The sequence below is a fragment of the Hippoglossus stenolepis genome, chromosome 13 (genome assembly GCF_022539355.2).
Source record: "Hippoglossus stenolepis isolate QCI-W04-F060 chromosome 13, HSTE1.2, whole genome shotgun sequence".
Lineage (NCBI taxonomy): Eukaryota > Metazoa > Chordata > Actinopteri > Pleuronectiformes > Pleuronectidae > Hippoglossus > Hippoglossus stenolepis.
The window spans coordinates 17,535,173-17,562,723 of record NC_061495.1 but is presented as its reverse complement, the minus strand read 5'-3'; the positions used below and the strand labels follow the sequence as shown (position 1 = coordinate 17,562,723).

The 27,551-nt window shown below is 41.3% G+C and overlaps 1 protein-coding gene across 10 annotated transcripts; it reads left to right on the top strand.

Moving 5' to 3' along the window:
• LOC118120531 (target of Nesh-SH3) lies at positions 1 to 26,622 on the top strand. Of its 10 annotated transcripts, XM_035175577.2 has the most exons (21): positions 4 to 349; positions 6,763 to 6,942; positions 7,072 to 7,140; positions 7,223 to 7,355; positions 7,867 to 8,057; positions 10,071 to 10,114; positions 10,788 to 10,836; positions 12,229 to 12,294; positions 12,498 to 12,587; positions 17,371 to 17,559; positions 18,273 to 18,341; positions 20,910 to 20,972; positions 21,732 to 21,854; positions 22,180 to 22,269; positions 22,414 to 22,623; positions 22,776 to 22,881; positions 23,483 to 23,562; positions 24,120 to 24,149; positions 24,290 to 24,448; positions 24,866 to 24,988; positions 25,546 to 26,622. In XM_035175577.2, the coding sequence occupies exons 1-21, from the start codon at positions 238 to 240 to the stop codon at positions 25,659 to 25,661; spliced, it is 2,292 nt and encodes a 763-aa protein (XP_035031468.1). In that variant the 5' UTR covers positions 4 to 237; the 3' UTR covers positions 25,662 to 26,622. The 10 variants fall into 10 exon arrangements, with proteins under 10 accessions (XP_047198690.1, XP_047198691.1, XP_035031468.1 ...); XM_035175578.2 differs by lacking the exon at positions 12,498 to 12,587; XM_035175579.2 differs by lacking the exons at positions 12,229 to 12,294; positions 12,498 to 12,587.
• Positions 26,623 to 27,551: the final 929 nt, after the last annotated feature.

The window sequence follows — 27,551 nt, the reverse complement described above, 5'->3', positions numbered from 1 at the left end:
GTCCAGAAGTTCAGTCTGGTGAGCTGTGCTAGTCCTGAGAGCCCCAAGCTCAGAGAAGTAGTCCAGCCACCTCTCAAACATCTAGTCTGACTCCTGCAGCTGCAGCACACACACCACTCTCACCCTGTTACCAAAGATTTATTGAGTCCGTGAGATAACGCTGAGTTGTTGTGAGTCCCTGAGATAAGACAACAGCAGCTTCATTGCACCTGAGACTCTGAGCCGGCCACAGCAGAGATGATGATGATGAGGATGCAGCAGAACTCACGCGGCTTTCTGGTCCTACTCCTCTTGGTCTTCATCGCTGGGATAGCGCTGTCTGGTCCCTCAACTCCTCGCAGGAGCAGAGGTAGGTGACTCCTGCATTGTTGTCATTGCCTTATACTGAAATATCCACAAGAGGAAATAGTATTGATTGCAAGTGGTCATCATGGTCCTCTGAAAGTCGAAAATCCATGCAAGTGCATCATTGTGATTGTTGCTCTGTGTAAATCCTCTGAAGCACTGTTTGCTTTTCCATGGTGTTTCTCTGCCTTCTGCTAAATGCATCTTGGGATAAGCTTGGATGGACAATGTGCTACAGTTTGCAAGATGGATATTTGTCTTCAATACAAATGACAAGAGTAAGGGCTTTTTCTAAGGGCAAATTTCTGCAAAGTATATTGACAGGTGGTGGCTATTTAACAAATCTTATTTCCATTATCATGAATGTTAGAAGTGCTTTGCCTCCAAAAATGAAAATGCGTTTTTAGCAATTTCTAATTTGCAGGAATCCCCAAATGCAAAAAAAAAAAAAAGTGGATTTATTGTGCAGAAAAGAAAAAGCAACAGGGTTCATCCTCAGGCATCTTTCCCCCCGTTTTTATCTTGATATCTACGAACGTACCATTGTAATTAGATGCAACCCCTGATGACCTCATTTGGCTTTAATGTAGCCTGACTCATGTGTTTTCTCCAGAGTTGCTCTTGGTATCCAGAAAACAAAACAAGCTGTGAGGCGGTGCAGTGCACAAATAGTGAAATTCAAGAGGATTGAAGTTTATGTAAATTCATTTTGGAGCCTTCATTTAGTCGTTAAATATTATGCTAACACTCCGATTTCCTTTCTTGAGTCGCCTGTTACACTTTCAAATGATGAGAAACTGTGAGCACTGTTTTTACAGTCGGTGTGGTTTAGTAGATCGTTTCCCTGAAACGAGGCGAGCAGACAGAGACAGGGCGAAACAGATCAGTTACAGGCTTTAATAAAAAGGTTTCCAGGTACGGGGTCAAAGGTCAGGCTTTCAGACAAAGTAATGGGGTGGCTTTCCTGGAACCGAGCCCATGAAGCAGTCAATGTGAAAAGTTTATAAGTTAAGCTCATTTTTTTCAGGCTGATGATTTTTTTTATTGATTGTTTCATTTGTTTAAAACATGGATTTTTATTTTTTTTCAAATACCCGAAGAGAGTCTTTAAAAATAAACTCAGGCACAGTAGACATAACATTTTTGGGCCTCTGCAAACGACCAAAAACAAATATATCCAAAATCTAGCAACATGGAAGTTATTACATCATTTTTGCATTATATAAAACATTAATGGACCAAATTACTTAATAGAGCAAATCTCTTGGAAAAACTGCACATTTTCCACAAAGGTTTTCCATATTGTCCCATTATCCCACTGCTCTCTCTCTCTCTCTCTCTCTCTCTCTCTCTCTCTCTCTCTCACTCACACACACACCCACACACACACACACATCCAGTCATCCTTTGAGGACTCTGATGGTAGTAAAAGTGATTTGAGCTGAACTGACTGGAGTCGATATAAAGAGGTGAGCGCAGTGGAAAGAGCTGCTTCCAGTGCGTAACTTGCAGGCTGAACTTGACTTGCAGACAAATCTCACACTGTGCAGCTTTGGGAGTTTGTTGAAATGAGATGTGTGTGTGGGTGTGGGTGTTTCTTTTGGGAGGAGAGTTAAACTCTATCTCTGTTCTTCTTGGATCCAACTCATGGTTTTAGAATGAAAGTGTTTGTTTTCTTGTGTCAGTGATATCAGAGCATAGTAATGGAGTTGACAGGTATATGCAATGTTAGATGATCTGTTCTTTGCACAGCTTTTAATGTGTTTGGGTTCTGAAATATTTACACTAAGCCGAGCGAACCCAGAGGAGATGAATGAGTTGAATCTCTAGAAATGCAAGAAATGATTCGCCACTAACTCATTTCAGAACTATATATACGACCTGGAAACTTCAGCCGAGTCGGACAGAACATGGCCTTGTGTCAGGTATACATTAATAAGAGAGAAATATTGAAGGAAAGAGCAAAGTGGGGGAGATTAGTGGACAAGACAGATACATTCAAAGCACTTAAGGAAGCTGAAAGAGGATCTAGTTGATGGGAAAAAGGCTGCTGACACATATAGAACAACAATGAATTAGTGAAGGAGGAAAGGATGGATGGAGCGGTGCCACAGTGGAAGGGAAAACAGCTGTTGCTCCGTCGAAATCTGTCAGGGGGGATATATATGGTGTGAGACCAGAGAGACCTGCATGGACGCAGCCGAGGCAGGTGGGAAAATGTAGTGGTTCGATCCCAGACAAGGCTCTTTACCACTGGGCCGCACGTCACGGCCTCCTGTGAGGCCAAGAGCTGTGATTGTTCCAGAGAGGGACGGGATCAAAGAGGCTCCTGGTGGATTACAGTCGATATTCAGAGGGATGAGTTACTTCAGTCTGCAGGCTCAGGTTCTTCCCCTCACAGCCGATATAGGTCAGTGCAGCTGTTGGTTGGTCACCAGCTAAGTTATTTAAAATCCTCGCTGCTCTGACTGGCACAAGACTTAGCAAGATTTTCACACTCCATTGTCTTAAATGAAGGCTTTTTATGTTTTACCAATGGCCATAAAGCATGTGTCTCTGCGGTGGAGGAAGCCAAGTCTCCTCCATCTCCAACTCCAGGACTGTGAGGCTGAAATACTTTACACCAGAGCCGTGTAAAAACACCCTGAGGCTGGGAGAAGGAGTGTGGTAAGAAAGGTCCGTTTATGGATTTATAAGTCTGTGATACGAGGGGATTTTTGAGCAATAAACTGCACCAATAGGAAGAGTTTATACCCTCATTTGGACGGAGTTATTAACATCGTACAGGGCTCAGCTGTGATGTTCAGCTGCTCGAGACAAGCTAACATGACGTCATGCCTCCGTGTCCGTTTTCCAATCTCCGAAAAAGAGCAGAAAATCTCTTTTCCACCGCACATTTTGATAACAAAGGCCTGCGCCAAGTTTCTTTTTTTCCTTTTGAGGTTTTGCTTCAGATATTTATAGTTCATTAGTTCACAGAAAAGTCTTGACATGATCTGAGTGTATTTATTCTCAGTGTTTATTCTAACTCTTCCTCTGAACCGAGAGACAGAGAGAGAGAGAGAGACACAGCGGAGCAGGAGAGAGCCGCTGATTGTGGAAGTCTGGCTTGATAACATCAGACAGTAAATCTTGATGTGTTGATGCCAATACTGCTGATGTGCTGGTGTGAATATTTATTTTCAAACACCAAACACACATAAAAATATCATGTTGCCCAGCAGCTGAACGTGAAGACAGCCTGTTGCGCTGACACCCCCATTAACCTAGTCCTTCTCCCAGAGGATCATCCATCACCGCTGAGGCTCCGTGATCACTGCTCCGCTGAGCCAAGTCTTTTGACATGAGTTTCCAGTGTTAGGGTGTTTCTCTGTTTCAAGCCAGCAGGATTAAATGGTCTGTGTTTTTGTCCATTACAGTATGATTACGATGGTGAAATATTTATTGAATGTTGTGGCATCGTTTATTGCATAATCTGACGTGTTTATTGGCTGATACCAAGAGTCACGATGGATTTGCTTGGACAGTAATTGTTTATGGATCGAATATGTTCTCTGCATGAAAGGTATAGATGGTTTTAATCTTTACTTGAGATTTACAATGTTATATAGGTGAGCCCCCCACCCCCCATGTAAGTATTGATGTTTCTGCGAAGCTGTTTGCAAAAATCTGCCACCAACTTTCCATATGTACATTTGAAACTCAATAGGCCCTAGAAGCACACATGTAAATGACTTTGAGAGCAAGACCCATATTGAAACATACACAAAAGAAACACAACCTTATTTGTGTCTCTGTAGCTGTTTTGTGTCACTTTGTGCTCGTTTTAAATCAGTCAATGGCTGTTTTGTGACTTTTTGTGCTCATTTTGCATCTCTGTGATTGATTTGCATATTTTTGTCGTCTTTGGTTCTGTTGCTTTCCGTCTCACTGTGGGTACTTTATGTGTTATGTGGTCGTTTCATCCCCGTGTCTCACTTTGCTTCCTATTTAGTGTCTCTGTAGGCGTTTTGTGTCTCTTTAAACTTGTTCCATTGACTTTCCAATAAGAAATTAAACAAAGCCTCTGTCTTGATGTGTTCAGTCATTTATCCGTGGCTATGAAGGCGGGGATTGTGGATGTGATTATATTTAGTTACAGCTTTTGTTGAGGTTGTAAATCTGCAGCGAGCTCGTGTGTTTGACAGGGTCAGAGTCACCAGCACAGCTGACCTCAGGAAGTGTGTAAATTTAAACAGCCTCATTATGTTCATAACATTGTTCCCACACAAACACACACAACATCATGTTGTAGATTATCAGTTTTTTTGTGGCTAACCAAATGTCAGTCATTTTCCCTTTGTATTGTAGATGATTGATTACCAGGGCTGTAACTGGATCTGTTCCTGAAGCTTTATCCATTTCACTTTGGAAATACTGATAAGTCTTAACAGTCCCTAGGAGGCGTGTGGGCCAAATGGCCGCGGTGTCGTGGGAACACGCCAGTATTTGCTTGTATTGCCAGAAGTTTCCTAATGTTTCATACACTCTCCCTCAGAGCCAATACCACTTGTGTTTTATCGGAAATATTGATGAGAGAATCAAAACAAATGCCGTTTTGATAGGAAACACATAGCTGGAAAAGCGCGAGGGTGTTTTTCAAATCCAGGGCTTCCCCCTCGTTCCCTGTCAGTGTCTGTTTTGGCATCAGGCAGCAGCTGGAATCGTTCCTCATGCAAAGTTCCACTATTTCATTTAACGCTATGAAGCTTTAATTTGAGCCAAGGACATGTACTCTTGAGAAATATAGTACATAATCCAGGAAGAAAGTTTTAAGCCTTGTACACTACAGGAGGTGAAAGTCTGAGTCCCATAGAATTTCTTGTAATTTCCACTGTGGAATAGAAAATACAAAAACAAGGCATGTTGTTGACAATTCTGAAAAGAAGAATTGCAATATACAAATTTCATTCAACAAAGCTGTATATGTTATAATAACGAATTCTCACCACTTATCATCCAATGGTGTTATTTATTGATTTACATGTGCAGCAGCCAACTGTCAGTCACACTTCTGGCCTCGCTGCACTCATCTGACTTTTCTGATGCACTTGATTCTGTTTCTAAATCGCTAATTGCTAGCACGCTGAGTTCTTGGCTAGTTTTGAAGGCCACATGACTGAGGCAAGTAATGAGAGAAAAATAAACAAATACTTTCATGCATTGTGTTTGCAGGGATTGCTTGTCTGTTCACTGGTTATTGTGCACTTCACTTGAGTTCATCTATGATTAAAGGCAAGAATGTTTAGAAACTAAAGTATTTCTACGACATACAGAGTTGAGATGAGTGATGACAATCCGCCTTTGGCAGAGATACAGAAATGGTTGAATCCAAACCTTAACAAATTCCTAACACACTGTGGCCACCAAAGAGAAACGGAGAGTTTGGCCTTCCTTTGAGCACTTTTGTAAAAAATGAACCACTGCATGCCAGGAACACCGGACAAGACCTGACCTGAAGATGCACAGACCATCTATCACAATATGGGCCTTGCCAAAGTCAGATCCTTTGACCGCCCCAATTTTCATGTTTCAAACTCAACTTTAAGAACTGACCTTCACCTTCTGCCCAATATATTCCACCCCTTGACAAATGCCTTTGTAACGAGATGATCAGATGTTATTTACCTGTCAGTCGATTTAATCTTGGGGCTGATTGATGCACGTTGCAGCCACAGCTCATATAGAAGCTGCAACGTTTGCAGTTCATGATGATTGTAAAGCCCAATTCATGCTTCTGCGTCGAAGCTACGCTATAGCCTACAGGTGGACCTGTACCCTACGCCGTACCCTGAGGTGCACCTCCCCAAAAATGTAACTACGCATCTACCGCAGACTCGCTTTTCAGATTTTTGGATTGAGAGGATGTAACGAACATGGACGATTTCTTTTCTTTCTTCGTTGCAGTTCTTTTAGAAAAAGTAATCGCTCTTGGGCATCTATCAGCTCCAACACGATACGTTTAGTAACACTCGCCATTGTTCTGAAGTAAACAGAGACGCCAGAGAATTTGTAAAGAAGCAAACCAGAAACCGGAAGACACTCAACATCAGCATAGAAACCGCCACTAGAGTTTCGGCGATGTAATTGTAGGGCGTCTCACACACACCTACACACAACTGTGAATGCTCGGCCCCGTGCGTAGGCTACGTGCGCACCTACGGCGTAGCTTCGACACAGAAGCATGAATCAGCCTTAAGTAGCAGATTGACAGTGACTTAAATGTGACTAAAACCTTGGTTTTGTCTTTAATTACTTGCAGAACCTCCTTTTCTCCATCTTTTATGTTACTGATTTTCTTTGTGTCTGAAAAACCAAAGACTAATAGAATTTTTTTAATATTAAATGGTTCATGTATGCCCTCTCCTGCTTCCCCAGTGCGACGTCAGAACATGAAAGTTCGCATCAACGCCACAGGAGACACCATTGTGATGAAGTTTCTGCGACCAAACGCTGACACCAAGCTCGAGGGCTACATCCTGGGCTATGGCAGCAGCATGTTCTCCAAACAGTTCATTCCGCTGCCAGAGAATGGACAGCCGTATGAGACTGAGTTTGGTAAGGCAGGCTATTCATTTGTTATGTCCAATGTAGATTAGTTTTGACTTTTTTAGTCATGGCTAAAAGGGAAGATGAGTGTGCAGATCGATAATCTATGACATTACTAGTTTATTCTTCGTTTTAAAGATGCTGAGCCCAAGTACCTTATAGCCGTCCAGCCCATCCCGACCAACGAGGTGAAAAAGCAGTGCAAAGGTAAGGCTTGGTAGAAGTGACATTCAGATATGGATGGAGGCAGACATGTTTATTAAAGTAAGATGTGTTAACTTGTTCTCAGGTAAAGTGGAACTGCAGAAGCCGCTTCACTTAGTGATTGGATCAGTAACGCCCACCTCAGTGCTGCTGTCCTGGGGGACACTGCTGAAAACACCTCATGAGGGCAATATCATGAATGACTGTGTAGAGGACGGGTGAGCTTACACAGTAACACAGACACACACAAACTGAATGCACAGGGTAACAAAGAAAACGCTAAAAACATAAATTGTCTTCTGTGAAATGCAAGCACAAATGTCCCTTAAAGGTTCGAAGGCTGGGGAAAAACAGGACAGATGAAACCTCTTGAATGATTGAGAAAACAAAATCGGCAAATCCATTTTCCTTTTATTTCTTGTACTTATTCTATCACTACAATGACTCAGATTCTTCATAGACTGTGGCTCAGGGGTTAGAGCGGTAGTTCTATAACAGGACTATGCCGAAGTGTCTTGGGCAAGATACTGAACCCCAAATTGTTCTCTTCTCAAGTGTTGCACATAGATGCACTGTATGAATGTGAGTGTGAATGGGTCAATGTAAAACTGTACTGTAAAGAGCTTTGAGTGGTCAGCAGGACTAAAAAAGTGCCATATAAATACAGGCCATTTACCATTTACGTATTATTTAAGATTAATCAGTATGTTCTATTGTCCTTCATCTTAGACACTACACGGTGCGCTATCGTGAGAGGAGCAGGAAGTGGAACTACCAGACTTGCCCTACCAGCGACACGGTCATCGACCATCTAAAGCCCAACACAGTCTATGAGTTTGGTGTTCAGCCCAACTCCAAGGATGACACTGGAATGTGGAGCAAGCCGGTCATTCACAACATCAGCTCGGGGGGATTAGAGGGTCAGTATCTTGTACATGATTCACTCACCATCATTTGAGAACCACTTGCTATGGCTGCTATAAATGGGGAGGTAGAGCAAAGCCACAGAGAAAACAACCTAGTATCCTGAAGAACTAAAGGCAATCAGGATTTGGACAACATTTTGGGGCTGAAACATTATGAACACTCACAGCTAATAATGTTGATTGTAATGCATCATTGTCTGTGATATATTGGATGGTGAGGAGGCAGTCTGTTATCATAGAATTGGGCAGGTGTAAAGACCTGAATGACTTTGATATTGTCCAAACAGTTACGGCCATCAAAGAATTGGGGTGCCTCTGGTACAGTAATCTGGAAATGGAGAAATCATGATCTGCAATGGCTCCACATCAACACTTAAAACGTAGTTAAACAAAGGGCATCTTCAGAAGTCTTGTGGTATCCATGCCTCGGCAGGTTGGAGCTGTTTTGGTGTAATGAATGCGAAGAACCAAAATATATTAGGAAGGGGTGATCATTATGTTTTGTCTCATCATTGTAGAGCAGTGGTCACCAACCTTTTCAAGCCCAAAATCACTTTTAAATTTCAAACGTAAGCCGAGATCTACCACCCACTTAGGAGGGTCAAATTTATAATTTTGTGCAATTTCTGTTAAAGGCTGAATGTATGAGCATAAATATACACAAAAAAAAGGCAGTTGTGCAACTTTATCAGTTCAATGCACAAATTCACATTGATATCAATTCATATTTACAGCATCTGTTCAATGCACAATATTTAGCTTCTCAGTTCAACAATATGTTTTGCAGAGGAGATGCAACTGCAGCACAATGTTGTTACATAAAGGCTTAGTCCTGTGGTAGTCCTGTATAGTCCTGTGTACACAAATAAATACCAGTACTATACAGTATGAAGCCGTGCATCTTCCGCTCCTGCAAATATTTCACAATAAAAAAACCTTTTTAAACACAAGACTGAATTCCGTTAACAGAAACGCTGGAGTGCTTTTATTTTTGAAACGCATACAGAATGTGTTGCATCCATTTATGTTTGTGACATAAATTCATCAGATAAACATTAAAACTCAGGTGAAAGATCATTTTCTCTGTTTATTCTGCAGTGGAACACAATGTTTATCTGTCTATAACACAAATGTATTTACAACACTTTCCGAACCCTTTTCAAAGTAAAAGCACTCCAGCGTTTCACTTTCTGAATATATTCATTTGTTCTAACGGGCTTTGATTGTTATCGACAGACCGGAAGATACGCATCTTCATACCGTAGAATCATGACATTTAGTTTCAGAGATCGACCGGTAGATCGCGATCGATGGGTTGGTTACCACTGTTGTAGAGTATATAGAAGGAGAACAAGTATAGAAAGGTTTTATTAACAAAAAAAATACTTCCACTATTTGGTTCTTTTCTTTAAAAAAAAGCAAGGATTGTTTTAAAGTTTAGATGTCCAGGCGTTAAGCTACTTTTTCATTATCATACCTCTAAAATTATCATCATAGATTGATAAAGATGATAAAGTGAAAAGTTGCTGGAGGTCTTGCTGTTATCTTTGGCAAAAAGCATTAGGGGCCGTTTAGCCAGATTTATTAATTGTCCAGGGAGAGTTCTGATTCCCTGATAACATTTTTTATTAGTTACCAAAACAGAAAATCTTTTCATGATGTTTCTGTTCTGTATCTTGTTTCTCTGTAATTTTAGGGAACAACATTGTTGCTCATTCCCATGTTTTTTTCTTGTGAATACGTGAAGGCAAATAGTTTTCACCCAATAAGTGCAAGGGACTGTGGTGACATCATCTTCTTATGCAGCACAATCCACTGAGATACTGAATCAAAACCATCTTGTAGTTTAGTTTTTATTAAGCCACTACAAAGGACTCCTCATTCATCATCATGAAATTAAACACATCTTGGACAAAGCGTAATTGAAATGTGGTTTTATTTTGTTCCTTCACTTTTGTTGGTTCGACTTTACTGACTTCTTCACTGATCTGTCTCTTGTGTTCCCAGAGAAGGCCATCAGGAAAATCTTTAAGCAGCCCCTAAAACCTGTGGTACGTATTGGACACACTTTTTTTATAAACTATTATCAAGACATAACCTAAGTATTACTCCTAATAATATGACGTGTTTAACGTTAGAATGTTATTGTAGGAGCGAGAAGTGTCACTGCACAGGTTCTAACCAAAATAAATATTTTAGGGAGCAGGTGAGTAGTTGGAACAGACAATATACTTAAAAGTCTGTTTTATGTGCACAAGTGAGCTTATGCTATTCTTAGGGTTATTTGCCTCATTAATTTTCCATCCAACTGCTCAGTGGAAACAGCATCAGTGCAGCCAGGGTTGGCCAAGCCAAGAAGAACCGGCTGCAGCTAGCTAACTTCTGGAGTAGTAAAAGAGAGGGAAGGGAGATTGGATGGAGGGGGAGAACGATAACGGTGTGGAAACGAGTTGAGAGGGGAAAGGTGGTATTGATTTTCTGACAGCACGGGGCTGCTGTGTCATGTGCTCCTGGACTCAAACCCATAAAACACCACAGCTGTTGAGCATCAGCTGCATTGCTTGCTCATCTCTAGGGAAACTCAGAATAACCATTTTTTCACTGGGGACTTTACCAAATCAACATGGAGGAGAGGTGTAAGTGTCCGGGAATAAAGAGAAAAGATGATAGTGAGGGTAAATGTGTATTGTTTGTGATTGTGTCCTCTTATCTTTCACCCACCAGAAACCTATAACATCAGGTCCACGCTCCTTCCCCTTTTCTCCTCGCCATGGTAAGCCTGCAGAGACATGCTTTTGGTTAAACCCACTGAACCCTTTTAATACAGCAGCAGAATTTTTATAACACACTTTGATTTACCACTGTTCAGAAATATCTGTTTCATGTCTTCTCACTGACTTCACAAGATTCAGCACTGGAAGAACTTGAACTCCAACTATGATTAATTGTTTTACAAATAGAACCTAGTCACTTCCACCTCGCACTTACTTTAAATCAATGTTTTCGGGAGATTTATTGCAGATGCCAATTAGAGTAATATCATTTTTTAAATTAAGTGTACACAATCCAGTATACCACAAATTACCTTTAATTTTAACATGTTGCCTTCAGCCTACTTTAGCCTCCTTTGATTGCAGCTTTATAGAGCAATGGATCAAACAACTGACTGAATAATGCAAAATGGTCTCTCAGCAATGAACCCATAAGCAACTAGGATGCCACTCAGTAGAGCGCATACCTCCTCCAAAGCCCAACAGTTCCCTTAAATTCAGACTGCACCAAATTGCACACTCATAGATTTTAGTTCCCCAAACATACCTGTTTGCTTTTTTCATGAAAATCCATCTATTATATCCTGGGAAATTGGTGAAAGTATAAAAAGCAAAAAACGCATATCTCACAATGTTAAAGAAAGTTTAAAAAAATCCTGGATGAATTTAATGGTTGTTGTTTTTGGGGCTCATGTCCCATTCCTCCACCAAGTTTCGTAGAAATCCATCCAGTTGTTTTTTGTGTAATCCTGCTGCCAAGCAAAAAACAAATGGACAAGGGTGAAAACAACATAACCTCTTTGGCTGAGGTTATTATCACCGCAGTTCGCAGTTTCGTTTAACTCTTAAGTTTAAGCCCAGAACTTTTCTGTTTTGATTAAATCTCACTGCTCTACTCTCCTCATCGTCGACTTTGGTTGTTTTCATCCCCAAAAAAAATCCACTTCAAAAGTTGATCAACATCAGCAACTAGCAGAGGTGGATATTTTTTGAATAAATAATTGTTTTGCTCTTTAACTGTTGATAGGCAACCTTTTACTCAAAATTTCAAGATTATTTACTGGACAGTTTTAGAGTTCTGCTCATTGCTGGTTTCTGCTGCGAATTAACGGCAGATTATTGTACATTTAACCATATTGTTCCTTAGGTGCCTGGCATGGATATAGTTGGTTAACAGCTGATAGAGATGCTAAAGGTGCAGATCCTAATGTTGAAGAAAAATATAATGAATCCTAACCACAAATGAGACATAATTTTTCCCTCTGAAATGTATTTGTTTGTTGTAAAATAAATTAACAAACATAATTCTTTTACAGACTCTTTTTTTTAGGACTCTGCGGGCATCTTAAATCTCAAGTCCTTCACTTGAATCTCTCCTCCTCTGTTTTTGTCAGTTCTCCATAACAAGACCCAGGGCAGACTGCCCATCTCCCGGAGCATAGCGTCAAAGACAACTCTTGGTAATGACTTTTATGACCTCAAATTGAGTTCAGCAGTCAGAAAGAAACAACTTGAACTTATAACTGACCAGTGTACCTGACTTTTCTATCACTTTCCTGCTGGAAATCTTTGTTTACTGTACATACAAATTTGTTGTACATTCTACAGCACTTACAGGAACAACTTTTCTCCAAGGTCTACTAACATACACTATATTTCTCAGCTCCAACCACAAGTACTACTACAACTACTAGACAGGAATCTCTGTCAACCCCTGGACCCACACCGCCTACCGTCACCAAACGGCCAATCGGTAAACAGTGAATCACAGCTCTTCTTGAAAAAGCTTCATGGCTCTCATACCGGCTGCAATCATAGACTTGGCGGATTGTAACTGAGAGGCTGTCAGTGCTTTACAGTGTTTGTAATGACCTGCATGAGTGGCATGCAATGAATAAGTACTGTAGCTCAGCCATTCCTGTGGAAACTAGCTGATGGTGTCAGCTGTTTGGATTGCACTGAGCGTAAGATAGGTGGTCTTGGCTGCATGGCAACAACAAAACTTGAAAGGATTCTTAATGATCGTTTGAAGGATCTCTTGTGTCTTTTCGGTTGTATTTACATCTCATTTTCATGATTTAATCTTCACAGTTTAATCACAGGACAGGACATTACTCGAATTGGAAATCTGTAGGACAAGCCTTGAGTACTGCAAAGGATCTTTCCCAACCCTCGAAAGAGTTGACTGTTAGTCGGCACTGAGAAGCTTGTTAGCTGCTGCTCACTTAAACAGTGCCAATTTCAACTCAGTCATATCTCAAATACATCCCATTACAATTCTTAATTCCCCTGTATCTGTCTCCCATTTCTTATGAATGAACTCATGAATCATCTTTTTCCCTTTCAGTATCCATTCCATCAATTGATATTTCATAATGGTTTTTGGCGATGTCAAATCAGCAGCTTTTGCTTTCATTGCAGCACAGGTGATGGTGTGAAGTCTGCATGACAATGTTGCATGCACTAGACATTCCTCTTCCTCCAACAGGAACTTCAGCGGAATCTCTAATATTCTTGTTTTCGTAAACTTGTATTTCTCTGTTGTCGTTTGTCGCCTACTCCACCTTTTTTCTGTTAGTGTATTTGCAAGAAAGCTTATAAATGATAAATGATAAAATTGAAAATTGTTGACTGGATAATGAACATGGAGTACCTCGGAGCCCCATAATTTGGTGAAGCTTGACGGTCTAACTGGGAACAACTCAGGTTCTCTAAAAGGACCCATGTGTCTGAATTCAAATACAACTATAGTCCAATAAATACTCGAATGGACAGTGTTGTGATCCCAGTTCTTGGTTGGGTAGCTAATTGCACCGAATTGACCAACAACCCCCAAAACTAAGGTATTTTAGACATAAGATGAGAGTAAAGTTGAGTAAAGGCACTGAATTCCTAGGAAAAGCCTATTACTTTCTTTGCCTTCATGTTATATTCATCACTTTCTTTCACTTTTTTCCTCTTCTTTACTCTTCCACTTTCTCTCATTGAGGTGAATACCTGATCAAATTAAGCAATCAATTTAAAATGGTCCACCAGTGAGTGATCAATCAGCAACTGTTGAACCATAATGTGTGAAAGCTTCTTAGAGGTCCGGCCAATGAATTTGGATGGCTGTCATTCACAAGCATTCTGGCCCTGGTAGCTGAGTCTGTCTGTAGTAACACGGCTGTAACATTGAAAATACCTCCATATGGTCTGTCTGCCTTTGAAATCTGACCCCTTCTATCAGACTCTTGCCAGTTGGGTCTCTAAAGTTATTGTGTAACCTGTGCTGTAGTCCAAGACCAGCTTGGTGAGTTCTTGGGTGATTCAGATTATCTGAATTTAAACTGTTCCTTAACTCTCTGTATGTCTTGTTTTCAACATTTTCTATACAATAAAATATGTTGTTCTATTTCATTTTTCTAAAGTAACCTTTTCTACAATCTATTATATTTGAAATTATATTTTCAAGCTTCATGTTCTCTTTCTTGGACGTCCCAGGTGGAGGAGACCTCTCCAGATCTGTCTTGCCTCCTTTCCTTGAAATTCCATTAGCTCCCAAGGTCCATCCTACACTACACATTACTCCCACTGTGGCGTCTGTGCCAGTCTCCCACACACATGTGGATAAACATGGAGTGTACCCACAGCATCGACCACAACCAAAGCCTAAACCAACATCACAGTACATACCCCAGACCCAACCACAACCCACACCAACATCAAAACTCATACCCCAGACCCAACCACAACCCCAACCAACATCAAAACTCATACCCCAGACCCAACCACAACCCACACCAACATCAACACTCACACCCCAGACCCAACCAAAACCCCAACCAACATCAAAACTCATACCCCAGACCCAACCACAACCCCAACCAACATCAAAACTCATACCCCAGACCCAACCAAAACCCCAACCAACATCAAAACTCATACCCCAGACCCAACCACAACCCACACCAACATCAAAACTCATACCCCAGACCCAACCACAACCCACACCAACATCAAAACTCATACCCCAGACCCAACCACAACCCCAACCAACATCAAAACTCATACCCCAGACCCAATCAAAACCCAAACCAACATCAAAACTCATACCCCAGACCCAACCACAACCCCAACCAACATCAAAACTCATACCCCAGACCCAATCAAAACCCAAACCAACATCAAAACTCATACCCCAGACCCAACCACAACCCCAACCAACATCAAAACTCATACCCCAGACCCAACCACAACCCCAACCAACATCAAAACTCATACCCCAGACCCAATCAAAACCCCAACCAACATCAAAACTCATACCCCAGACCCAACCACAACCCCAACCAACATCAAAACTCATACCCCAGACCCAACCACAACCCAAACCAACATCAAAACTCATACCCCAGACCCAACCAAACCCCAACCAACATCAAAACTCATACCCCAGACCCAACCAAAACCCCGACCAACATCAAAACTCATACCCCAGACCCAACCAAAACCCCAACCAACATCAAAACTCATACCCCAGACCCAACCACAACCCCAACCAACATCAAAACTCATACCCCAGACCCAACCACAACCCCAACCAACATCAAAACTCATACCCCAGACCCAACCACAACCCCAACCAACATCAAAACTCATACCCCAGACCCAACCACAACCTCAACCAACATCCAAGCCCAGGTCCCAGATCCAACATCAACCACAACCGACATCAAAACTCATACCCCAGACCCAACCCCAACCAACATCCCATCCAGTAACCCAGACTCAACCACAACCCCAAACAACATCCCAGCCCACACACCAGACCCAAACTCAATCCCAACAAACATCCCATCCAGTACCTCAGACCCAACCACAACCCCAACCAACATCTCAACCCATAACCCAAAACCCAAGTCAAACCCAACCACAATCCCAGCCCAAATTCCACACCCTGTCTCAATCACAATCTCAACAAAAGTCGAATATCCAACCAGAGCCTAAAAACACAACGCAACTCTGGGCAGATGCACAATCTCAACCAACACTCCATCCCAAACATCAGGCCCAGCATAAAACACAACCCCAAATAAAGACGCAGGCCCCACTTCAACCACATGCTCAACCATCTCCCCAGCCCACATATATGGCACATGCCCACACACCTTCACCAACACTCCAGCACATACCTGATACCCAACAAGCACTACCAGGGATTCACATCCAGCCCCAGTCTCAACCACAATCTCCAAATACACCTCAGCCACAAACCCAAACACACCCTCAACCAATGACTAACCCACAGTCCAAGCTAAATGCCAAGGAAAGGCCTAAAGTCCAACCAACATCTAAACCAAAAATTAAGTCTGTCCAACCCAAGCCTAAAACAAAACCCCTGTCAAAGAAAAAACTCAACCCCCAATCCCCAATAACTCACCAAAAAAAGCAACCTAATCATCAACCAAAGTCTAAAACCATGGACAAACAACAAACTAAAGCAAAAACACTAAAGTCACAACCTCCTCCAAAGACACAGACTCAGTCCAAACCTGAATCTCTTCCCAAACCACACCCCACATCTAAGAGTCGATCACATCCTCAACTTGGGCCACCATTGCAGCCTCAGACCAGGACCTACTCTGAACCCACCAAGGTCACCCCAAGATACACTTTCCCTACGGGTAAAGACCCTACTTTTTGCCATCAGCAAACCATAATTAAGCTTCAGCACTTGATCTTAAATTACATTTTAAAAGGGGCGTATTGATTTAAATGTTGGTTCTATTTGTATTGACTTTTTAAACAAAATTGTATCCATTTTCTGGTAGTCTCAGGGACGTGGTAAAACTATGTCCCCATCCGATTGATTTTATATTGTTCAGTATTCTCGGACTACATGTAAAAGTTTACTCTTCGTGGATATCATAATCACAACAAATACCCTTTTTCGCAGCGTTAATTTAGAACCAACAATCATCTCCTTCTGTATTAAAGAATAATTGTAGGATATGCCCCCTTTAAAAGTTAAAACATTTTCATAGATATAAATATTCTTAGAATTCAAGTGAGTTCTCTTTCATACAGCTCCTAGTCCACCTGAAGAGGGCAAGCCTCTACCAAGACCTGCCCTGGCTACCGAGAGAGCCGGTAGTTACAATCTTGGTAAACACCATGACGTTTGTCACATTAACATTTCTGCTTTTTCGTCAAGCCACATGGAACCCAGTGCTTTCAGTTGTAACTCAATCCATTGGATGATGTCACTGCTTCCCCATCGCCATCTCCATCCCACCACCCTACACACCCTACCCAATCATTATCCCTGCCTCTATGTGTGAATCCATTTTCAGTCCAGCACAGTCACCTCACCCCTGCCCATTCACACCCAAATGGTCTGGCTATCTTTCAATCTCATTTATGTCTCTGTCACTTAATTCATTGTCCTCATCTGCATTTTTCCCCCACTTTTCTGTCCTCTATTCCATTTAGGTAAAGCTCTCAAGTTCTCAAGTGGATCGTCTCTAACCTCCGCAATTGCCTTTTTGCACGTTTAGGTACTGGCATCCACAGACCATCCAAAGCTGAAGTCCCTCGTTCTCCCATTAGCCCATCAATTCCTGCAGGAGCAAGAAACAAAACCCTCTCTCGCACCCGGATTCCTCCTCATTCCACTGGTGTTGGTGTCAGAACAGGTTCTCCATCCAAGACATTGACTTCTTCTCGCAGCTCCAGCACACCTGGGGGTAATGGAGTACTCACTTTCCTAACCTGCCACTTCTATCCTCTCATTTCCTCTCCAACATCAGCAGGTTATCCTCTCCCTTCACCACTCCTTCTGCAGTTGTGCATCAACAGGAGAAGACAAGAAAACTCACTGTTCTTAATGTAGATGTACAATAGAAATGTTTGTTCTTCTACCTTCTCTTGCTCGATTTTCGGCTTCATGTCCTCTCACAGTCCATATGTTCTCCACGCTGTGCCACATGTGCTCAGTGTGTATCTCAAACCTTTACCTCGAGCAGTTGTGGGGTCTCTGGGGTCAGGATTGTTAACATGATTTACAGTCCTTCATGCTGACAGGGTGGGGAGTTTGGCCACGACACTGGCCAGGAAACACCACATTTTACACCAACCATGCCAGTCTGAGAACTGTGCAGACAGTGCAGCTGCTACAACCAATCTCCCTTTTTTCTTTCTCTTGCTGTATCTCTTTTTCTCTCAAACACACCCTCAAACTTATTTCTGAAAAGTTATGAAAGAAGGCAAAGTCAGAAAAGTCAAGAGATAAAGTCAATTCCATTTGTATCAAGAACATCTGCAGAACTAGGTTGAAAACACGAACACGTTTCAAGCTTAATCTTCACAAACATTTGACAATGAAAAAGAAATATGAAAGAGCTTTTTTTCCTTTTTTCTGAGACAAAGAATTTTACAACCGACCCTTTTCTCCCTCCAGCAGCCGATGGGGTTCATCATAAGCCCATTGCTCTTCCTAAGCCTGTGGTGTGGTCCAAAGAAAACCCTGGTAAAGACTAACCAAGTCACCTTTCAGTGTTCCTCATTCACTAACCCACGAGGCACTGTTATGTCCCGTCCCACACAGTCACACTGATCTGTGCTTTTGTCACATTCTCTCATCCTCTGTGATGTTCAACTCACTTGTCAGTGTGATGTTTCCTGTCTGTTGTGTTCTGTGTTGACGTAGTCATAGTACACTTGACTGAGACTGAAGCCGCATACAGTATGAATCTAATTTTGGTTTAGACCTTTTCTCTCCACTGTAAATAAAGATGGACGACACGTCTCCACTTCCTCCCACTATCCAGAGATGAAGCTAAAACACCCAGGATATGAATGCTGCCATCTTGCACTGACGATGTAATTTGGAGCCAGAGTCTGAGCAGTAGTGATTGTGGAATGGACCTGCAGCACCAAGGTCCCGCTGAACAATCAACATGCTTTGGCTTCACTTTTAGGGAGCCATCACGTTGATCTGTAATCAAAGCTTGAAATCTGAAATCTTTTGACATTGCTTAGCCTGCTTTTTGTAAAAGGTCACACTATTCTCAGACAATCCATCGAGAGTAGTGATGCAAACCACCACATGTATTGATTGTGACACTCTTAGTTGTGAAGACAGGTTGCGCTTCAGTCTCATGTTACAGCTAGTGTGTGTTATTTCTGGAAACATCGACAGTTTCAGAGGTCTTCTAGGAGTCGCAAGGCTCTACGGAAGCAACTCTACAAAAAAAAAGAGTAGTTGTTTTGCCTGCCATCCTGCACACACCTCAAAACACAAAGTGACTGTTTTCTTTTTTAAATAAAAAAAAACAACTAAATTACTACCTCTTAAACCGAACAACACTCTGCAGCTTTGTACCTTATATCTCTGTACTCAAAATCTGGTAAATTAAAGTGTCCTAAACAATTTTACAGAGTTCTAGTTCATATTGGCATTTCAACTTCCAATGTAAAGAGAAAACTGGTTTGTAGTATTTCAATGGGAATATTTTTCTAGCCTGAAAGTTAAGTCTCTTTTGATAGCACATATTTCCACCTTCTCTGAAGATGAGGTTATCCGACAGAAACCAGTGTACACGCACCACTGCCGCTGTTTTAAATCACAGATCAGAGTCTGAGGCCTTTGGCACATCAGAGGCCCGGCCTTTCTGTTTGACTGGTTAATTGTGAGACGGCAAACAAAACCAACCCTCTGCAGAAACACTGACCAGATCGTTTTATACACATTGTTGACATTGCATCTTATCACATGACATCACCTTGGCTGTGTTTTCATTCCCTGCCCAGTTACCCATGACTTCACCCTGTTGAGATGTCTCGTCTTTGTATCTCACGTACCCCTGTCTTGTGTATTTTGCATTTTTTGCACCGCTTTTGAATCACTGCCTCAACATTTTGCTTGACTATATATGAGCATATGTTTGCCATTAGCTGTCAGTTATGCCACGAGTGAGTCAGAGTCTCTACTAGAGTGTATTCACAGTGCTAATCAGTGAGACTTGGCAGATGCCGTTTGAGTTTGTCTTGATAGTCTCAGCTCCTCCAGGGGGGAGATGCCAGAGATCACTGATTTATGCAGCTCAGGGGGAGGTCAGCTCCAGCGAGGAGGAACTGAATCCAAAGGAAAATGGGATGCTTTTTAGGCCTTGATAATCGGACATCTACAGAACCTTTTCAACAGGGACCATTAATGAATCTCTTTGATAAGAAAATGACAAATAGACCCTTCTCTGAAAATGGATTAACCTTCGAGCTGTGATGCATGTAAGTGATATTTCATGTGTCAAACCTCCCAGAGCTTCTCGAATCACAACAACGATTTTGGGAGATTACGCTGGTTTAACAACATGAAATCATGGCAGAACACGCATATTAAGAAATCTGAGTCTGACAGTTTGTGGCAAATATGTTCTCATCACACGGCCCTGTTCTTCATGCGCTCACTCCAGTTCACTTAATCTACCTCATTTGTTGTGTTCATCAAATAAGGGATCGGGTCTTATCTCATCGCTTGGCTCGATCTTTATTTTGTTGTACTTTCTGTGGTGTGGGGATTTTCTGGAAAATTTGATAATCAAACTGCAACAGATCCAAAATAACTTTCATCGAATGGGTTCAAAATCATATAAAAAAGTTATTAGACTTTATACATTGGTTTCCTGTTAGGGATTGACAGAGTATATTTTTTTTAATTCCCCAGCTTTACTTCAGGGGATTTTTAGGATGAGCGGATGAAGCAATGGTTTATTGGTTCAAATGTAGTAAAACCATTGTTTTCATTAGTTGAAGACTGTGGCAGTGCACTTCACACAGTGACTTCAGCGTTTAACATGCAATCTGCCTGGCTTCATGTGCTTCATCGTTGCTTGTTTTTTTTTTCAGAGCACAGTTGTCTCCTCTGTTTTTGAATCTATAAACTTGACATTCTTTCATCATTCATCGTTTCATCAAAATAACCAACCGCACTTATTTTCAGTTTTGCATCTGTTCTTCAGTGCCAGCCACCTGCTGCTCCGTCTCAGTTGTGATTTCTAACCTGAAATGGACTCTTGTTTCCCATGACTCCCTGCAGTTCTGCAACCCCCTATTCCCGTCAACAAGAGACCCAACCTGGTGGGGAAACCAACTGACCATGGTGAGGGCGACAGTGATGGATGCACTGAACACTGCTGCACCTTGTCCCTTGTACTGTAATTACACACTCAAAACCCAAGGGGAAGACTTGACTCACACTGATTCATGAACCAGTGACTGTCAAACTTTTTTTTTCATCCACTCCTTAAATTTAGAAAATACTAGAAAGCCTCCAACACCTCAAACATTTATTACCATATTGTAAGCTGTTGTTTTATTAAAATTTTTTAAAAAATCATCTGTTCCACAAATGTAAAATAGGCAAGTTAAAGGGACAGCATGGCATTTTGGGAAATTACAACTTTATTCTTTTATAGTTTTTTGAAATATCCGATTTTATTGTGCCTTTGAGTGGCTGTAATACTCAGTCATACAAAACCGCTTTTAATGATACCGTTTGTATGAATACACCAAACAGCATTCATCTTTGCAGAGCAACTCATATCAGGCTTTTTTCTTACAGTTTTCATATAAGTGTACTTGTGTGCGATGTCAAGAGTGTAAATAAGTTCATGGTTCGGAGCATCTGGGCATCCTTGGACGCAGCAGATGTATTGAGGCAGACCTTTTCCCCTTCAAAGAGCACAAAATATATTACTCAACAAGTCAATTTCTGATCTTTCTGCAGCCAGGAAAAGGCAGCAGAGTTGTTCAGTGAAGATGGCCAGAGCAGATGGACCACAACTGTGTGTGTGACTGTGAGTCAGATGATGACGCAGGTGAAGAACTGATCTATTTTCCTCCTCCTTTCTGTCCTCAGATAAACCCATGGACCTAAAACAAGGAGACAAAGAGTCCATCTTGAAGCCATTCCCTCTGGTCACAGCCAAGCCCAAACAAGAGCGAAGACAGCAGACGACCACCTCTGCCCCGGCAGTAAACAGTACGAGAAACAAGACTTTTAATGAGTCCTCGGAGGAACTGCATTTTTATCTTATCCATAGGTGTTTGAAAATATATGATTAACATGAGTCTGCACATGTACATTGATAATAATCAGGATATAGGGTTATGCAGATTGCATGTGCAACAAAGAATAAAAGAAAAAACATTTTTAAGTTACAGAGGCACGAAAAAGAGTGTTGCTTCAGCTGGTGCACGGGGGGCTGGTGTTTGCCCAGAGCTGTAAAACTGAGGACAGAGAGAGCTGCCAGGGACGACTGGCACATCAAACCAACCATAACTCCTCTCTCCTGTTCCCTCTTCAGGCAGTCGCTTTGACATATATGAAAACTCCTCCATATTCAGGCCCCTGCCTGCATCAGACCTAGACATCATGGGCAAGAAGCGTTTTGTAGGTAAGACGTCATCTCTGCTGCAGGTTTTAAGCCTCCGCTATTGAAATCATCCGCTTTTTATCAAAACCATTCATCGAGTAAAAATATTGAAAAACGTAGCATGTATGAATAATTAACCGCTGTACTGAATGTATCTCTCTCCAGCTCCCCACGTGATCTACAAGACGGATAAAAAGCCAGAAGAGCCGTGCTCCATCACCTCCTCTCTCTCTTTTTTCCCTGAAGAGGAGGGCAGCGATCAGAATGTGACGACCCCGCCCCGCACTCCTCCCTCCAACCTCACTGTGGTCACCGTGGAGGGCTGCCCGTCCTTTGTCATTCTTGACTGGCAGAAATCTGACAACGAGACCAGAGGTGCAGCACATGCAGAGGCTATTTTTAAAGTCCTGTCTTCAGGATTCTCTTGGAGAGTCAGTCCAGGATTGGAAGCCATATACTTTTTGCTTGTTAATATGTTATAACTAATGGCTAAAAATAACGTTTAAATTCTTTCTGTTTTTGGTCAGAATATGAAGTTGTGTCCACCTCTAAAGGACCGAATGGACAGGAAATTTCCATACTGACGACCAACCAGACACACACGGCCGTGGAGAATCTCAAACCGGAGAGCAAGTATGTGACCCAGAAATCGGATAAAATCATGTCATGGAAAAAAACTCCTGTTGGTCAATTCCTCTTACTGTTGCACACTTGGGGAACAAGCACCAGGTTTACATTACTGTAAGGTTGTCTAAATAAACCCTTTGTTTAATAAATACTTTATGCTTGAAGTACTGGCTGATTACAAAAAGTAAGGTTCACTGCAGACAAGTATTAAATTACACTGAAGATGCATTTGTTCACTCGCAGCTCATGCAGTAAATCCCGTTTTGCAAAAATGGCCAAAGTGACACAAAAGCTGAGGAAATGAGGGTGGAGCGGTTTTTTAATTAGATCTCAACATCTGGAAATCTCGAAACTCACCAGAACCCACCCCTGGGCTAGGTTTCTGTCCCAGATTTCGCCAGGACATCTGAACGCAGCACGTGGAATAACCATGAGCTGTGTGTGTGTGTGTGTGTGTGTGTGTGTGAGTGTGAGTGTGTGACCCATACTTAGCCTTCAAAGGCACGAAAATATGTCTCCCAGCTCTGGAGAGGGGAGGAATTCAGCTAAAGAGTTTGGTCTATTCCTTTTTTGTGCATGTAACTCAGATTTCTTCTCAATGTTTCAGTTACGAATTCAAAGTAACACCAAAGAATGAGCTGGGAAGCGGACCCTCCACTGATCCCGTGACGTTTAGCACAGAATCAGGCAAGTTGAACAAACCTAAACATCTTATCCACTAAAGTCACACTGACAGAGAACTCGGAGACTAAATAGCTGCACGTTACTGCCACTGTACATTATGTGTTGCGTATTATCCGGCAGCTATTCGCTTCGCTTCGGATCTCAAAGGGTGGGCTGTTAGTCTAATGACTTCAACGTGACACTGAGGTGTGACTGATTAGACTCTCGGGTCTTGTCAGATCGCCAGATGTCCTAATTTCTAACAGACGGAAATCCTTTACCTGGTGATCAGAGCGCTACGTGAACAAAGTTAGATTTGCAGCAGTCATAAAAACAGCTGAATTATGGCCCTGAGTTGATGAAATCTTGTGTTTGAACTCACAATGACAACACAGACACAGGAAAGCTTTGCTGAATTGGCCTCTTGCCCTTCTGCAATCAAAGCCCACACTTTTGGATCGGAGCTATGCTGTGGCAAATCAGCTCTGATACAAGTTTGGCTTTGTCTTGCACCATAATTCAAGATGTTTCATGTTTGTTTGGAGAACGTTATTCATTAGAACGTTCTCTCATGTTTGCAGCTGATCCTCGAGTGAGTGAATATGTGGCAGGTGAATATTCTACTTTTTTCCTTATTATTTGTCTGTTGCTGTAAAGTCAAGCAGTTTAATATGTTAAACCTTCTCTATTTCATGTTTACACAATTAATGTGCAGTGTATGAAGCATTTGCTTTTAATGATTTCCTCACAGGCAAAGACGCCATCTGGACTCAGTTCCCATTTAAATCAGACGGCTACTCTGAATGCAACGGGAAGCAGTACGTGAAGAGAACCTGGTACCGGAAGTTTGTAGGGATCCAGCTCTGCAACTCGCTGAGATACAAAATCTACCTGAGTGACTCGCTCAATGGTAATTACACTGAAACCGAACCAAGCAGCTGCTCGGGATCCTCAGGGGCTAATCACAAATCACTTTGGAAAACATTGCATCTGTTAAATCTCTCTCGACTGAAAGTGACCTCAAATTGACCCAATTCAGTGAAGAACATTTAGTGAAGAATATGACAAAACAATTTTAACACCTTTCAGCTGTATCATACAACCTTCGTCACCGGATGACGTTGATCAGAGTTTCAAACTTTCATGGAATTCTAGATGTTCTTTTTTCTGAGTTCACGTCAAAAATGTAATCTGTTTAGAAATGAATTTATAGTTATTTTGCCTTGATGCTAAATGCTGTAAACCACTGTAAATTTGAAGAGAGATTGACAGATATTTTCTTTTTTAAAGCCAAATACTTTAGTTCCTATGTCCTCCATCTCTTTAGGTAAGTTCTACAACATTGGAGATCAGACGGGGCATGGTGAGGACCATTGCCAGTTTGTCGACTCCTTCCTGGATGGACGGACCGGCACCCAGATGTTTGCTGACCAGCTACCAAGCAGGCTAGGTATTTTAGTTCCACCAATCAGTAACGTTATCATCGTGTCAGTGATGTTATGTAGGTTGTAAGTCATTCAACAACTTCATTGTGTTGTAGATGATATTGTTAAAGTCCTGGATAATCGTCACCAGTGTGTTGAACTTTTCTTGGACCTGCCCCTAACCCTTGGGCTAGTTTTATTTAGTTCCAAATCAAGTTCTCTTAAAGTTGCTATATGTTCCACAGGGGTCTGTCTTCGATCCACTTTTATTCTCTACCTGAACATTGAATGAAGTGAAATGCAAAAACTTTGACACAAAAATCTCTCATTTCAGGGTCAGATAAAAAAAAACTTTTCCTAATGTAAAACTGTGATAACATAATATACACAAAATTGGCATATTTGTACATACTTCTTATTTTCTTACAAACTTCTATTCATATTTCATTTTTCTATTTATTGTAATTCTTGATCTATATATTCTATTCCCAAACCCAATAACAATAAAGTTTTTCTGATTCTAATGAAGACATTTTATCACAAAATAAAAGACGGTCTTCCTCTGTCTGTGTCTTTGTACCAGGGTTCTACAGAGCACTGAGACAGGAACCTGTCCACTTTGGAGATATCGGAGGAAAGTCACACGTTACCTATGTGGGCTGGTACGAGTGTGGCACACCTATTCCTGGGATGTGGTAAGATCCCACAGAGCTGGCCCGGAGGATGGCTCCCTAGCTTCCAGGAAGAAGAAGAAGACAAGCTTTTCTATAATGTTACCATGGACACTGTCAGTTTGAACTTGGCCTACTCTCCCAGGTGTGAACCTCTATAGAACTATCATGTGTCACAGAACTCTGTCCCATGCATTTGTAACATTGGTCTTAATTTCTCTATTTATCCAAAATGCCACGATGGACAAAAGAGTGCAGGAGTGTAAGTGAACCAAAATGTTGAATATACAGTAATCGGCAAAACTATTGGGAAGCTGGCTCCCAAAGTGTAATAACGTGTATGATATTATTTATCAAGGGTTTGTTATTGAATATTCTGTGTGCTTGGGCTTTTGAGATAAGAAAGTAAAAGTTGTTCCCAGTACTTGCATGTCAGTGAGCACACACAAACGTCATTTGTACACAGAAAGGGGCCAAATCATACTTTTCGTTGTACAATTGGACTCTGTAAAGTACAAGTATACACAGACATGCAGAATCGACCTTCTGCTGGCCCTAAGGGATTATTAGCAGTTGCAGTTTGCACAGTATTAAACTTTTGTTCATATATGTATATGATGTCAAGTACAGTTTGTAAACCAGTGATCACAGAAACATTTCAGGTAAAACATAAAACAGTTTTAGCCAAATTGTTGATCTGTTTGTAAGAAATCCAACGTTTGAGTTTCTGTGGAGTCACTTGAAAACAAAAGCATTTGTATTTTTTTATGCCCGTGCAGTCTTGTATTGTAGAATAAAATAAAGAATAAAATATATATATATGTTTGTAAAAATAGAAATAAACTGAGCTTCAATGACATAATTTATGTTTTGTGTTAAAATCATTGGAGAGAAACTTGCCGGTTTTTCCACATCTGTCATGTTGGCAGTTGTTTTTGATGGACCACTTATGTTTCCAGCAATAAATCATGTTTTTATATATACTGATACTTATTTCCATTTGACTCCGGTGCTTTTTATAGTAATGGAAAGGTTTAACATTTTTGGAAGCACAATTTTCTACTTTTATACTTACATTTGCCTTCCTGCCAAGAGATGTGATGATCAAAACTGCCGCTCTTGATTAAAATGACATTAATGTAGGAGGCAAAACTGTTTGCACCTCAGTGTCTCATCCAAGATTAAGTTTTCACCCATTTGTTGGTTTGATCGCTTGCCAGTTGATTTTGAAACATATTATATATTTTATGAATATGTATAGTTATTTCTTTGATATTTTCACCCTTTTCCTGGGGAATAATTTATGGATCTTGATGAAAATAATACATATTTAAAGGGACTGATATCAAAGAGTGTATGAAATTTGGTCCTTTTTGATTGAATTTAAGGGGACTGTTTGGCTTTGTGCCATTCTACAGGTTTGTTTGTCAGCAGGATTAAGCAAAAACCACTGGACAGATTTCCATGAAACTTGGTGGAAGAATGGGACACAGGCCGAGACAGAACCTTCTTGGGGCATTTTCACAGATTTACCAGGGAATAATTCATGAATCTTGATGAAAACAACCAGGCACGTTAAGGGGACTGATGGTCTGCAATTTTGGGTGCAAATCCAAGAAAGAATCCGGATGTGGGGAATTTAAATGTGGATTCATAAGGAGACTGCCATCAGGGAGGTATGTGCTCTTCTGAGTGCCTTTCTAGTATTATGTGTGACGTACTGTGTCTGAGTGCCGAGGGAAATAATGACACTGTTTAGTTACGTGTGGGGCCCCTTTGGAGGTTAATCAAACTATGTGCATTAACAACAGCACTGTTGTTCTCAGTACAAATTGACCTGATTTGGATGAACCACTGGATGAATGATACAATTGAGAAATCAAATCCAGAGGTCGACATTAGTCAGACTTGATAAACT